The following is a 13,285-nucleotide window of genomic DNA, read 5'->3' as shown; positions in this document are numbered from 1 at the left end:
TTGGGGTCAGGTGAGGCCTCACCAGTGCCAACTCTAGGCTCCCCCCCTACTGGGGCAGAAGGCCTTTGGCTCCCTGGAACTCTCTTTAAGAGTGGCCTACCCTTCCTTTTCTTCTTTCCTTTTCTTGGGGACCCCTGTCTCCTAACTGTAGGGACTGACTCCCCAGGACTTTGGGTTGGGGGGGCGCCCTGGGCGACCACCCCATCTGTGACCAGACTCACCTCTGGGAGGTCATTGCCCAGGATACAATCTAGGGGAAGGTCAGCACTGACTACCACCCTAATCCAGTCAAGGATACCCTCCCTCTCTAGGGGCACTATGGCTACAGGTTTGGAGGTGACCTCCCCTGTGGCTATCCTGACTTTCTTTGTCTTTCCTGGGACATACATGTCTGGGGTCACTAACCGGTCACTCACTACAGTGTGACTGGCACAGGTGTCTCTCAGGCCAGTGGTAGGGATCCCATTCACTTGAATGTGGTGGAAGTGCCTACTCCCACCCTCAGGGATCACCAGCTTACCATCTGGTCCTGTCTCCCAGCACAATGCTAGGAGGACTTCATCATCTGAGGAGTCCTCCTCTATGGCTACACTGGACAGCCCAGTGCTAACCACCTTCTTTGGACAGGCTGCATCTCCTCTGAAGTGACCTGTCTGCTGACAGTCAAAGCAAGCCCTACTGTCCAAGAGCTTTTTTAACCCTGGGTCTCCCTGTCTCTGCATGTCAGAGTGGGAGTGGGATTTACTCTCCTCCTTCTTAGGGTTCTGGGGTACAGAGGGAGTCTCTGTGGTGGGCTTACCACCTCCCTCCTTAGGTTTTTGGGGACCTGTCCCCCCCTTCTTGGAGTCTCCCCCCTGGGACTTGACAACCACCCTGGTTCTCAACCACTCATCAGCTGCCTCCCCTAGCTCTCTAGGGTTGGTCAGCTTAGAGTCCACTAGATGCTGGCGTAACCTTTCTTGGATACAATTGGTCAAGATGTGCTCTCTCATGATCAGATTGTATAACCCCTCATAAGTATTAACTTTGTTGCCAATAATCCAGCCCTCCAGTGCTTTTAGTGAGGTGTCTACAAAGTCAACCCAAGACTGGGTACTGACCTTCTGGGTGTCCCTGAACTTCATTCTATATTGCTCTGGGGTCAGACCAAACTTCTTGGCTAAGCACCTTTTCATACTAGGGTATGAATCTGCCTCCTCCCCCCTTAAGGTCAGAAGCCTATCCCTCCCTGAGTTGGGGACCAACTCCCACAAAAGGGAACCCCAGTATTGAGGCTTAACCCTTCTCATTTGGAGTGCCCTCTCAAAGGCCCCTAGCCACTTATCTATGTCATCCCCCTCTACATAAGCAGGAACCACCCCCTTGGGTAATCTGGGGCAAACTCCCCCACCCATGGACACCTCAGCTTCTTTATCGCTGCTTCCATCTCTTTTTTCTTTGTATGCCCACTTTTTCTTTTCTAGGGCCAGCTTCTCTGCTTCCAAAGCTATGTAGGCTAGCTGGGCTTCCAGCTCTCTTTCCCTGATGGATGGGTTCTCTCCTCCTGAAAGGACCCTCTTCCTACCACTAGCTTTGGGTCTGCCCCTAGTGACTGTGTCCAGTGAGGACCGTTCCTCCTCTTCCTCACTTGGGGTCTGATGCCTTTCCTCCCCTGAGTGGTTAGAGTTAGCATCATCCTCTTTTGGTTCCTCCTCTGGAGCTTCCTCTGTCTCTACCTCTTGGGCCTCAGCCCATGCTGTCAGGGATTTAATCAGGATTTCCTTCCTGAGATTAGTGGTTGCAGGCAACCCTCTCTCAATACACAACCCCCTAAGCTGGACTACTGTCAGTGTGGGTAGGCTAGCCAGATCAAGCTCCATGGTTCCCTAGTTTTGTGTCAACAAAAACTTTTTGCAAAAATTAGAAACAAGAATTTAGAAAAATTACAAAAATTCAATAATTGAAATTAATCCAAATTAATTAAAAAAAAATTAAAATTAAAAATTAAAAACAATTTTTGCACTAGGACAATTTAAAGGATTTTTAATTTGTTTTATCTAAAACTGTAACGTGATATTGAACACAAGTACAGGATCCCGTCGCTGCTTCCAATTATGTTGGAAAATAGGTTATTGATAGGGCAGGTAGGTACCTACACCTAGCAACAAGCCACAAACCTCCACAAAAGTACAGTTAGGTCTCAGTAAATTAATCCCAGCTCTACCCTTGGTAGCTTAGCATCGAGCGTCAAGGCTTAACTTAGGAGACAAAGTGTAAAGCATTCAAATATCACAAAACAGTAATTAAATAAAACACAGGAAACAGTTTAAAAATCCAAAACCAATTTATAAAAATAGCTTATATTTTTATCTTTAAAATGACACAAAAACGATTAAAATCGGTTCAGGGGAACCGGAGATATGAATTTTTAAAGTATTATTATTTTCTAGCGCTTAGAAACAAAAAGCGCCAATCGGGTCATCTGGTTGCACCAGGACCGGGGCAAAGTCAAACTTTCAGGCCGACCGCGATGGAGCCCTGCTCGGCTACAAGTCGCGGGAGGCCTCGGTTAAAAAGTTACCTTCTGACTTAGTCTCTTTTTTGATGTTTTTCTTCCCCGGGACGAACCTGCCAGTTGAATCCGACCTCCTGGAGCCCTTGTCCGGATACGCGAAGTCGGTTTTCTCGGTGGTGATTTTTACCTTCGGACTTAGTCGTTTTTTCGAGATGAAAATCCTTCGACCGGGGTAAACCTGGATCTTGATCCGACGTCCGTGGAGCCCTTCTCGGATTCGATGGTTGGGAGGTCCCGGTCAACTTTTTACGTTCGGACTTAGTCTTTTTTTCGGATGTTTTTCTTGACCGGGACGAACCACGAAGTCAGGCCGGGTCGCGGTTGAGGCAAGCCGGCTAGAATTTCCGCGTCGAGTCGGTCACTTTATGGAGCTTTTTTCTAAAATTTCTCCAATCTTTTCCAAACTTCTGGGGCTTCACCCAGATGTTCTTTTAAGGTTCTTTTGGGGTCCACAGCTCACCCCAAGGGTCCAGAAGTTCTGTGATGGTCCTTGGGAAGTGCGGACTTCAACTCCCAGAGTGCACCTGGCGCAAACTCCTTTTTGGCCACTGGGCAGTGGTCAGCTGGTCACTTTTTCAGGAGTTGGTGCAGGGGACTCTGGTTAGCAATTTTTCACCTGTAGCAAACAGGGAGTCCCTCCTTGAACCAGTGGAAGCCAGGCAAAGTCCTTCTTGTGGTGAAGCCCAAGTGTGCAGCTGGTGCAGTCTTTCTGAGTGCAGGGTCCAGGTGCAGGCCAGGGGTCCAGCAGGGCAGTCCTTCTTCTTCTTTAGTTCCTTTCTTGTTGAATTCTGGAGGGGATCTGAGGCGTGGGTGCAGGTCTGCCAGTTTTATCCTTGCTCCTGGGTGAAAAGCAGGGGGGCCCTGGTCCTCCAATCAGGGACAGGGTCGTCCCCCTGTGATGACCACTTCCTGGGAAGTGTGGCAAAAATCCATCCCAGAAGGCAACAGTCTCTAAAAATCCAAAATGGATGAATCTGATTTTTAGAGGAGAGATATGGCTGAGCCCACCCACTGGTGTGGCTAAAAATCATAAACACACCCCTCTCCTGCCCTCTCCTAATCTAATCAAGGGGGCACCTAGCTGTCTGGGGTTGCAGGATGTGGGGGTGTTGCTGGGTGCTCCAGATGTCCTTCTCTGCCTTTGAAGACCAGTTTGGCAGCCCTCCCCCTTCCTGCTTCCCCATCTGCTGAGGGGAGATTCTCTCCCCCAAGCACATTCCTTTGTGTAAAGTCAGGCCACTTCACACCTCATTAAAGTAGCCTGGCAGAAGCTGCTTCAGGCTGGCCAATCAGAGCACAGCAGCAAAAACAATGCAGAGCTGAAATTGGCAACTTTTTAGGTAAAGTCTAAACTTTTTACCTGCACTAGTTATATTAAATCCAACAACTGGAAGTTGTGGGATTTATTATAACAATCAATTTGATACCAAATTCTTGGTATGTAACATTTAAGGAGACTTTAAAATTTAAAATAAAGTCTGCCCATTCTAGCCTATGAAGGCCATTTACTTCAATGAGGGAAAAACAAATTTGGCTGTTTTTACCTCACCAGGGCTTATAAATCTATTTTTATAAAGTCCCTGCTTATAGTTACATGGCACCCAGCCCTAGGGGCACATAGGGCACACCTTAGGGGTGACTTATATGTAAAAATAAGGTAGTTTAAGACTTTGGAAGTACCTTTAATTCCAAAGTCGAATTTGCATATAACTTTAATTTAAAAGCAGCCAGCAAGGCAGGCTTGCTTTTAAAATGACACTGGGCACCTCAGCAATGCACCTAGGTGTGCACCACCTATGCTGTGGTCCCTAAACCTACATGCCCTACCATATACTAGGGACTTATAGGTAGGTTAACTTAGCCAATTATAATTAGCCTAATTTGCATATCCATTTTACACAGAGCACAGGCCCTGGGACTGGTTAGCAGTACCCAGGGCACCATCAGAGTCAGGAAAACACCAGCATAAAGTGGAAAATGGGGGCAAAAAGTTAGGGGGCCTCTGCAATCAGCCCCAGTTTCTCACACTGGTTTAGCAGGGGGAACAATTCCAGGGGTAACATACCCCATTGCAGGTTGCAAATCCTCTGAGGGGCCATCCTCTGGCTCCTCCAACTCAACATTCTCTTGTGAACGGGCTTCTGCCAGGCCCTCAGTGTCTTTTGGTACTCCTCTTTCCTGGAGGCACCCTGGGTAGGTACTCCCATCCTCTTGCAGAACCCTTTCAGCTGGCTGACAGTGTATGTCTCCAACTTGGCTAGCTCGAACTCTCCAGCTCCTGATTGAGACCCAAGTAGGGACCACAATCCTAGTCAGGGTAGGTCACGCACAATCCAAATTATCCTGTGCCCACCTTCTGGTAGCTTGGCACTGAGCAGTCAAGCTTAACTTAGAAGGCAATGTGTAAAGTATTTGTGCAATAAATCATGCAATAACACAGTGAAAACACCACAAAAATACACCACACAGTTTTGGAAAAATATGAGATATTTATCTGAGTAATGATAAGAAGAGACTTTAGTCTTTAAAAAGGAACAAGTGTATCTTGCAAGAACAAAGTACCTTGTATGCGTCAAAATTACACGCACAGAGACTGCAGAGGAGGATATGTGAGGAAAAAAAAGTGTGTGCGGCAGATTTCGGGGCGCACAAGGACGATGCTACGATTATTTTCCCCACTGTAAGGACTTTGCATCGAATTATAGCATGCAGGCTTGTATCCTCTTTGCGATGTGGGGTCTTTTGACGCCCAGGGAGGATGCGTGGAAATCCTGAGCATGCAGGACAAAGTTACAGGTGCTGTGTCGATTCTGGGTGATGCATTGGAGTTTGTGTCGCACAGAAGGTGCTGCTTCAATTCCTCCCACAGGAAGTCATGCTGAGTCATTCAGGCTCGGCGATGCGTTGATCCAGTGGGCTGCGCGTTGAAGTTCCGGTCACAATGCTGGCGCTGCGTCGATCTTCACTTGGGGAGCCGGGCTGCGTCATTCTGGTTCGGCGATGCAGTGATTCTTTCACCACTAAGCAGGCTGCATCGATTCCGGCAAGTTCTGCGTCGAATTTTGCCGCACAAGGTGTCCCTTTGCAGAGATTAAGGGGGTCATTATGACCCGGGTGGTAGGTTTTAATGCGGTGATAGTACCGCCAACAGGCTGGCGGTACATAGCGCCACATTATGACATTAGCGAGTTGGCTGCAGCCAACCCACCAATTTACCATTCATACCGCCATGGTGGTAGTAGCTGCCGGGCCGGAGAAAATAATCTCCAGTCCGGCGTCTGCTATAGGACCGCCGGCGGCATTTAGGGCCAGCCTACCGCCATGGTTTTCATGGCGTTAGCAATGCCACAAAAACCATGGCGGTAGGCCCTACCAGTGACAGGGAATTCCTTTCCTGTCACTAGTATGAGGCTCATCCACCCCCCCAAACACTCCCCAGATGCCCCCTACTCCCCCTCTATCCACGCTCCCCCTTTCTGATCCCCCAACCCCCTATACATGCACACACCCGCAGAGACGCACCACGCATACACCCACTAACTCACACTGGCATGCACGCATTCATACATGCATAAATCCAGTCATGCTCGCATTCACATTTCCATTCTTACACGGATTCACACACATTCATACACCCACGCAAACAACACTACATACACAGACGCATTCACGCACACATTCACACATTCATGCACACAACCCCACACACACATCACCCCCATCCCCCTCCCCCGTCGGAAGCCCAATTTACCTTCATCCAGCTAGTCTTCCATCAGGGAACGGGATGAGGCGCTGCTATCGCCAGTAGTGCCCGCCTGCAGAACACCGCCAGGCCATATCATATGTCATGATACGGCTAGCGGCGGTCTACTGCCGTGGCGGTGCTGGTGGTAGCAACACTACCTTACCACCATCCGCCAGTATGGCCATGGCCAGATTTCCGCCCTTATTGTGGCAGACGTGCGACTGTGGTCATAATCTGGCGGACGGATGGTAGCCGCGGTGACTGTCTTTTGGTGGCCGTCACCGCAGCAGTAGGCGGTTTATACTGCCAATGTCATAATATGGGCCTAAGTCTTTTTGGCCCTGAGACTTCAGGAAACAGGAGGCAGGCTTAATCCAAGCCCTTGGAGAGCACTTCTCAGCAGAGCCAGAGGCCAGGAAGGCAGTAGGGCCACAGCAAGGCAACAGTCCTTCACAGCAAAACAGTCCAGGTGAGTCCTTTGGGCAGCCAGATAGCTCCTCTTGGCAGGTTGCAGGATCTGGTTCAGAGTGTCTGTCCCAGGAAGTGTCTAAGTTGGTAGGGTAAGGGACCCAGTTTATATACCCAAAAGTGCCTTTGAAGTGGGGGAGACTTAAAAGAGTGGTTTTCAAGTGCCCAAGGTCCCTTTCAGTACAACCCTGTCTGCCAGGGTCCCAGTAGGGGGTTTGGTAGTCCATTGTGTGAGGGCAGACCACTGCCCTTTGAAATGTAAGTGTCAGGGCCTCCACCCTTCCAGCCCAGGAAGACCTATTTAGTATGCAGATGTGTGCAGGTGTGACTGAGCATCCTGTGTTTGTGGTTGTCTGGGTGAAATGCACAAGGGAGCTGCCAACCAGCCCAGCCCAGACGTGGACTGGAGACAGTCTGTAAGCACAGAAGGATTCTAAGTGCAGAGAAATGCTCACTTTCTAAAAGTGGCATTTCTAAAATAGTAATATAAAATTCAACCTCACCAGTCAGCAGGATTTAGTATTACCATTCTGGCCATACTAAATATGACCTGTCTACTCCTTTCTGATCAGAATCTACCACTCAAACAGTATATGAGGGTAGCCCTAATGTTAGCCTTTGCAAGGAGCAGGCCTCACAGCAGTGGAAAACGAATTTAGGAGTTTTCCACCACCAGGATATATAAAACACATAGGTATATGTCCTGCCTCTAATCTACACAGCACCCTGCCCTATGGGTTACCTAGGGCCTACCCTAGTGGTAACTTATATGTAGAAAAATGGGAGTTTAAGGCTCGGCAAGTTCTTTTAAATGCCAAGTCGACATGGCAGTGAAACTGCACACACAGACCTTGCATTGGCAGGCCTGAGACATGGTTAAGGGGCTACTTATGTGGGTGGCACAATCAGTGCTGCAGGACCACTAGTAGCATTTAATTTACAGGCCCTGGGCACGTGCAGTGCACTTTACTAGGGACTTAGAAGTCAATTAAATATGTCAATTCGGTAGGAGGCAATGTCACCATGTTTTAAGGGGGAAAGCATATGCACTTTAGCACTGGTTAGCAGTTGTAAAGTGTTCAGAGTCCTAAAACCAGCAAAAAGAGTGTAAAAAAGTGAAGGAAGGCAGGCAAAAAGTTGGGGATGACCACCCTAAGGCTGTCGGGTCTAACAATTAGTATTTTAGAAATGCCACTTTCAGAAAGTAGGCATTTCTCTGCTGTTACTGCTCTCTGTGCCTTAGAGCATGTCTCCAATCCACGCCTGGTCTGTGCTGGTTGACAGCCCCCTTGTGCATTCCACCCAGACAGCCAAAACACAGGACACTCAGCTGCATCTACATTCATCTGCATACTGATGGATGTTCGTGGGCAGGAAGGTTGAAGGGGTTCTCACTGACACTCCAAAGGCTAGTGGCCTGACCTAACACAAAGGACTGATATCCCCCCCCCCCCCACAGATCTCCTCGGAGACAGCACTGGGTTGAAGGGGGAACTGGTGTGCTTCAAAACCGCTCTTTGATGTCCCCTCCACTTCAAAGGCACATTTGGGTAAATATACTGGGTCTGTGACCCCTTAAATTCAGACATTTCTGGACCTGTAACTGGACTCTGTCAGAAGGATTGCCGTGCTGCCAAAAGGACTCATCTGGACTGCTTTCCTGAAAAGACTGCTCTCCTACTTGTCCTGCTGACTGCTGTTCCCTGACTTTGCTGAAAGGACTTTGCCTTCCCTCACAAGTGATCTCCAAGAGCTTGGACTGAGATCGCCCCTGTTAAGAAGAATCAGGACCATCAAAGACTTCACCAGAGGGAGAAAATCCAGTGCACTGGAAAACTGATGCAACGCCTGCCACAATCAATGCATTGACTGAAGAATTGAAGCAGCACCTATATTGCGGCTGAAAAGTCATCGCAGCGCCTCCCAAATCGATGCAGCCCATGTTTCATCATTGCAGCGCATTTTGAATTTTCCACGCATCGTCCCCGGGTGTCAAAATATACCCACACCAAACTAAGGATCCAAGACGGCGCACCCGTAAATCAACACATGGCTTTACTTTCTGATCCATCACCTCCTCTGCGTCATTATTTTTTATGCATCCCAGGTACTTTGTGCTAAAAAGACACACCCATTGATTCCTATGGTTTATGACTTACCTAAACTTCTAAAAAGTGATGTCTTGACTTGTGCATAATGGATTCTGGTCATTTTGGTCTAACTTTATTCAGATAAATATTATCTATTTTTCTAAACTGATGTGGAGTACTTTTTGTGCTGTTTTCACTTTGTTACTGTATGAGTGTTTGCACAAATGCTTTACACATTGCCTTCTAAGTTAAGCCTGCGTACTCGGTGCCAAGCTACCCAAGGGTGACCACAGGATATTTTAGGTTGTGCTGTGACTTACCCTGACTAGGATTGTGGTCCCTACTTGGACAGGGTGCATAGCTCTGCCAACTAGAGACCCAATTTCAAACCCCTTCCTATATTCACATTGGTGTAATGGGCCACTGCAGGTAAAGAACATGGAGATGCCAAAACAAAGGAGCCCAAAGTGTATTCAGAAACTAGCATGGCAATATCTCATGTCTGGTACATTTGTGAAAGGTATGTTCATAAAAGAAGGACAGCAATGGTGCCTCGGAGGGAAAAGGCTGTCTTTGTGGAAAATCCATCCACAGGAGCCAGTGGTTCTTGGTGCAGGAACAGAATGTGGCTGACAAGCACAAACTCAATAAGATCCGATCTATGAAAGTGGTGTGATGGAGAGACATATTGCCATTTTCAGTAAAGGAAGAGGTGTTCCTTCCATGGGAGCCAAGTACCCTAAAATGTAATGATAAAGAACACTTCAGGTACAGCTATAAGGACAAAAGAGCTTAGGGTCGAGTGCCATAAAAGCACACCAAGCTTTTGAACTAAGTGCTGTGCACCTAGTGCCTGGAGAAGACCCTCTCTGTATGCATGTTAGCTAAGTGACTGTGATTAAGAGTTCAGTTGCAATACCCTCAAGGATGATGATCCTGCAAGCAGTTGGCACACAATTACATTAACCGATCTGCAATAGACATACCATCATTGATCATAGATGGTGTAGGCTGGAACCCTGCGTATGATAACAAAATTAACACAGAATGCGAGGAGTTCACACCTGAACTGGAGTAGTGCAACAGTGAAAGAGGAAACTGGTCTGACTTGTGAAATGTTGGCAGGGACATCCCTGCAAATGGGTGCAGTCTGCCTCAGCAGAGTCCCTGAGCCCCATCTATCTCTCCTGCCAAAGGCATGTCCACAGAGCACTGTAACTGTGTTAGTTCCTAGGTGGCAAACTGTTTGCCTTTCAAGAGCAGTTTTCCACAACCAGTGGACCAACCTAATTTTGTAGGGGAACAGTAGGGATGGTCGCACAGGCGGGTAAAATGGTAGACAGCTCCCACATGCAGTCAGGGCCGTCCCTGTGACCTATATGGTCCCTTTCAAATGGCACGGGGAATATTAACTGTAGGTCAATTCCTGGGTGGTGCACAGACAGAATTCCTAAAGAGCCTCTTCACTTGTGTCAACACTGGTAATACAGCACAGGCATCGAAGAAAATGTGTTCCCTCCTTTGCATAAGAACAAGTGCAGATGCAGATGACGTACTGCAAATCTTTACAGAGAGCGGTTTTAAATGTGCATCTACCAGATTGGCATTACAGAAAGGGTCACACAAACGTCCGTGGACCCTTAGGTAAAATGAAAGGGCTCTAAGAGTGAAAAAAATTGCAAACCCTAGGTGCCCTAATGGTACTTTCTACAATCTGGCCACCACTCTTTAGGCTGATGAGCCTCCCTCTCACTTAAGGTAAACATTACTTTTTGGCTCTTGAATTAAAGGCCCTAACCAAGAGTATTATGTGCGACTCCATGAGGAATTAATGTTATATGTATTAGAGAAAAGGAAAATAGGTATGTTGTTCTGCTGGATAGTGAAACATTGCACCAAATGACAAACATGATATCATATATTAGGCTTCAAGGAAACTTTGTTCCCTTCTTCAAATGGTGATCACTCAAGAAGGAACGCAAACGGTGTTGAAATTTAACGCACCAATTCTGTATTTCCAGCAAAAGCATGTACAATATACTTTACTTACAAAAGTAACACACTGATATACCTCTGGTAAGTGTTTTGTACATAAACATTTGTTTTTCTTTTTCTTTTGCATACCTGTTTTGCATTGTTCACATTTCTCGTTGGATTGGTGCATATGTCTTTTTATCAATGTGTATGCATGTATTGCCAGAGAGGCAGCTTGCCCACCCACCTGAGTTGTGTCCTTCACAAAGCAGCTGGAGGAAGCGGAAGAGGTCGCAGGTGAATTCATCATCTTGCAAAACTTTCTCACCTGCAGACAAGTCAGATGAAGAGCAACACCATTAAGAGTTGAAGGCGGATACCTTTGCCAGTGACCCCGCAAGGTCATTATAAAAAATTAAAAAAACATAAATCAAGTGTGGTTCGGATTAGTCAAGCGCTGCAATGATCATAAGTGTTTCATTTACAGCACTTCCTCTCCTCACGGAAAGGACGCTGCCAATAGGAAATAAAGTTCGAGACTGTTACTGTTTGAGGAGTTCCACACACTATGTCATAACATTTCCCAAACATATAATCAGCATATTGTACAAAGGTCACATATGTTTTCTATGTCGCTTTGAAGGAGGGAAGGAAAACAGCTGGACAACACGTTCCTCTTACTGACCTACCTCCAGGATAATTCTATCTATTACCTGTCTAGCCATACACAAGACCGCGATGACACCCACTGTTGTGAAATGTCACAACGTTCAAGGGGATATTGAGACAGAGAAGAGACCTGGCTAGGTATGCGCTAAGGGCCAAATTTAGTAAAGTTTCACGCAATGCAAAGCAGCAAGGAAATGCGCTGCGCTTCGTTGCATGAAACGGAGAGAGCAGAACTGCACCTTATCTCCTAAGATATGGCACATATCTCCCTCTTTGCCTAGCACCAGTGGTGTAGCGAAACTGGAGGAGGCCCCCCTGCAAAGAACATGGAGGGGTCCACCATCCGGACTCATTCGGCCAGGTGCTGTGCTGAGGGGGCCCTCACCCACGGCGGGGCTGTGGGTGCTTTTGTTATGCCACTGCTTAGAATCAACACAGGCCCCTTTGCACTATAGTGCAAGGGTGCCTGTGTTACAAGCAGGATTGTTTATGTACCAGAAGGGATCCTTCCATCACAAAAACAATAATGAGAACCATTTTCCTCTTTCTATGTGTAACGTGGAATGCACCAGGCACAGAAAGAGGAAGTAACAAGGAGAAATACAAATATTTCTCCTCTTGGTGACATCCTCATGAGGCGCACTATTTTGTCCCAATCCCAGATTTACTGATTTTTCTAAATTGGGGCTTGCGTCATATTCCATTGGTGAAAGCAAAGGAATGGCTATTCTCCACCCATGGAGCACCTACCACTACGGAATACAACACTATTCGACCTGCTGTGTTGCCTTACGTTTCTTTAGAAAGTCATGTAAGGCAGCACACATCATCCCTTGAATGGCTTAGTAAAAATCAGGACCTGTGATGTCGTGTCGACTTGCACGATGCAAAGACAATGCAAGTCCTGGTTAAATCTTGGCCTCAGTTTCTCTGTCGAGCTGGATACTGAAAGAAAAATGGCATCAGAAAAGGTCTGTCCTCTCTGTCAAAAAAATCTGTGGTGTTACCTAAAGTAAAATAATTCTGGTGCTTTCTGGGTGGTATGGCTTTACTAATTCATCCAGCAAGGAGGACAAACTACTGACCTTTGTAAAATCCACAGCGTATGCTTAACATTCAGCCACATGCAGCAAAACAAAACTTTTGACCAAAGGAAAAAGTATTCATTTTAAGAGGGAATAGCTATATGAAAAATTCTGAAATAGCAAGGGGCAAACGCCTCTTCTTTGAAGGGTCAGCGCGCATTTGAATCACAGCTGCAAAAAGGGTGCGGTATAGCAATATTTGTGAACATGACAGAAGTGAACTTAATATCAAGTTGGCACCAATGGTACTTATTGTATTGCAGTCTGAAAAAAACACAGGCTTTTCCATGGCAAATAATGGAACATTGAGAGCCAAATACAACAGTCCACAGACTGCAAACACTGACGAAGTACAGACACAACAATACAGCATTTTCAGCTTATGTGCACTGTACACACACTATGAACTTACACAGATCCAGTGCACTTACCAGTCCGCAGTCTGTGGCTTCCAAAGTGGGGGGCTTCAGGTTAATGGTAGGGTTAGGAAGCAAAACCATTTTGAAAACTAATCTGAACATTAAAGAAATACTGAATATAAAATCATTTCATGCTTTTCCCTGTTGTTTAGCGGGCCACAAAAATACATATTTGGCGAACAAGTTTTCCCAAAATGTAGTACTGATGTGACTATGGATCATAAAGGCTCCCCAGCCCTTTAGTTGTACAAACAAACATTTCCTCTGCATCGTAAGTGTCA

At 46.8% G+C, this 13,285-nt stretch overlaps 1 protein-coding gene across 1 annotated transcript in view; it reads right to left on the bottom strand.

Annotated features, from left to right (window-relative positions):
* RYR2 (ryanodine receptor 2) overlaps positions 1-13,285 on the bottom strand; it is a 2,714,825-nt gene that overhangs the window by 360,202 nt on the left and 2,341,338 nt on the right. The window contains exon 83 of the mRNA XM_069234403.1: positions 11,079-11,159. Within this exon, the coding sequence (XP_069090504.1) occupies positions 11,079-11,159 (81 nt within the window). The remainder of the gene's footprint in view (positions 1-11,078; positions 11,160-13,285) is intronic.

Source organism: Pleurodeles waltl, chromosome 5 (genome assembly GCF_031143425.1).
Source record: "Pleurodeles waltl isolate 20211129_DDA chromosome 5, aPleWal1.hap1.20221129, whole genome shotgun sequence".
Lineage (NCBI taxonomy): Eukaryota > Metazoa > Chordata > Amphibia > Caudata > Salamandridae > Pleurodeles > Pleurodeles waltl.
This window is presented reverse-complemented; position numbering and strand designations above follow the sequence as displayed.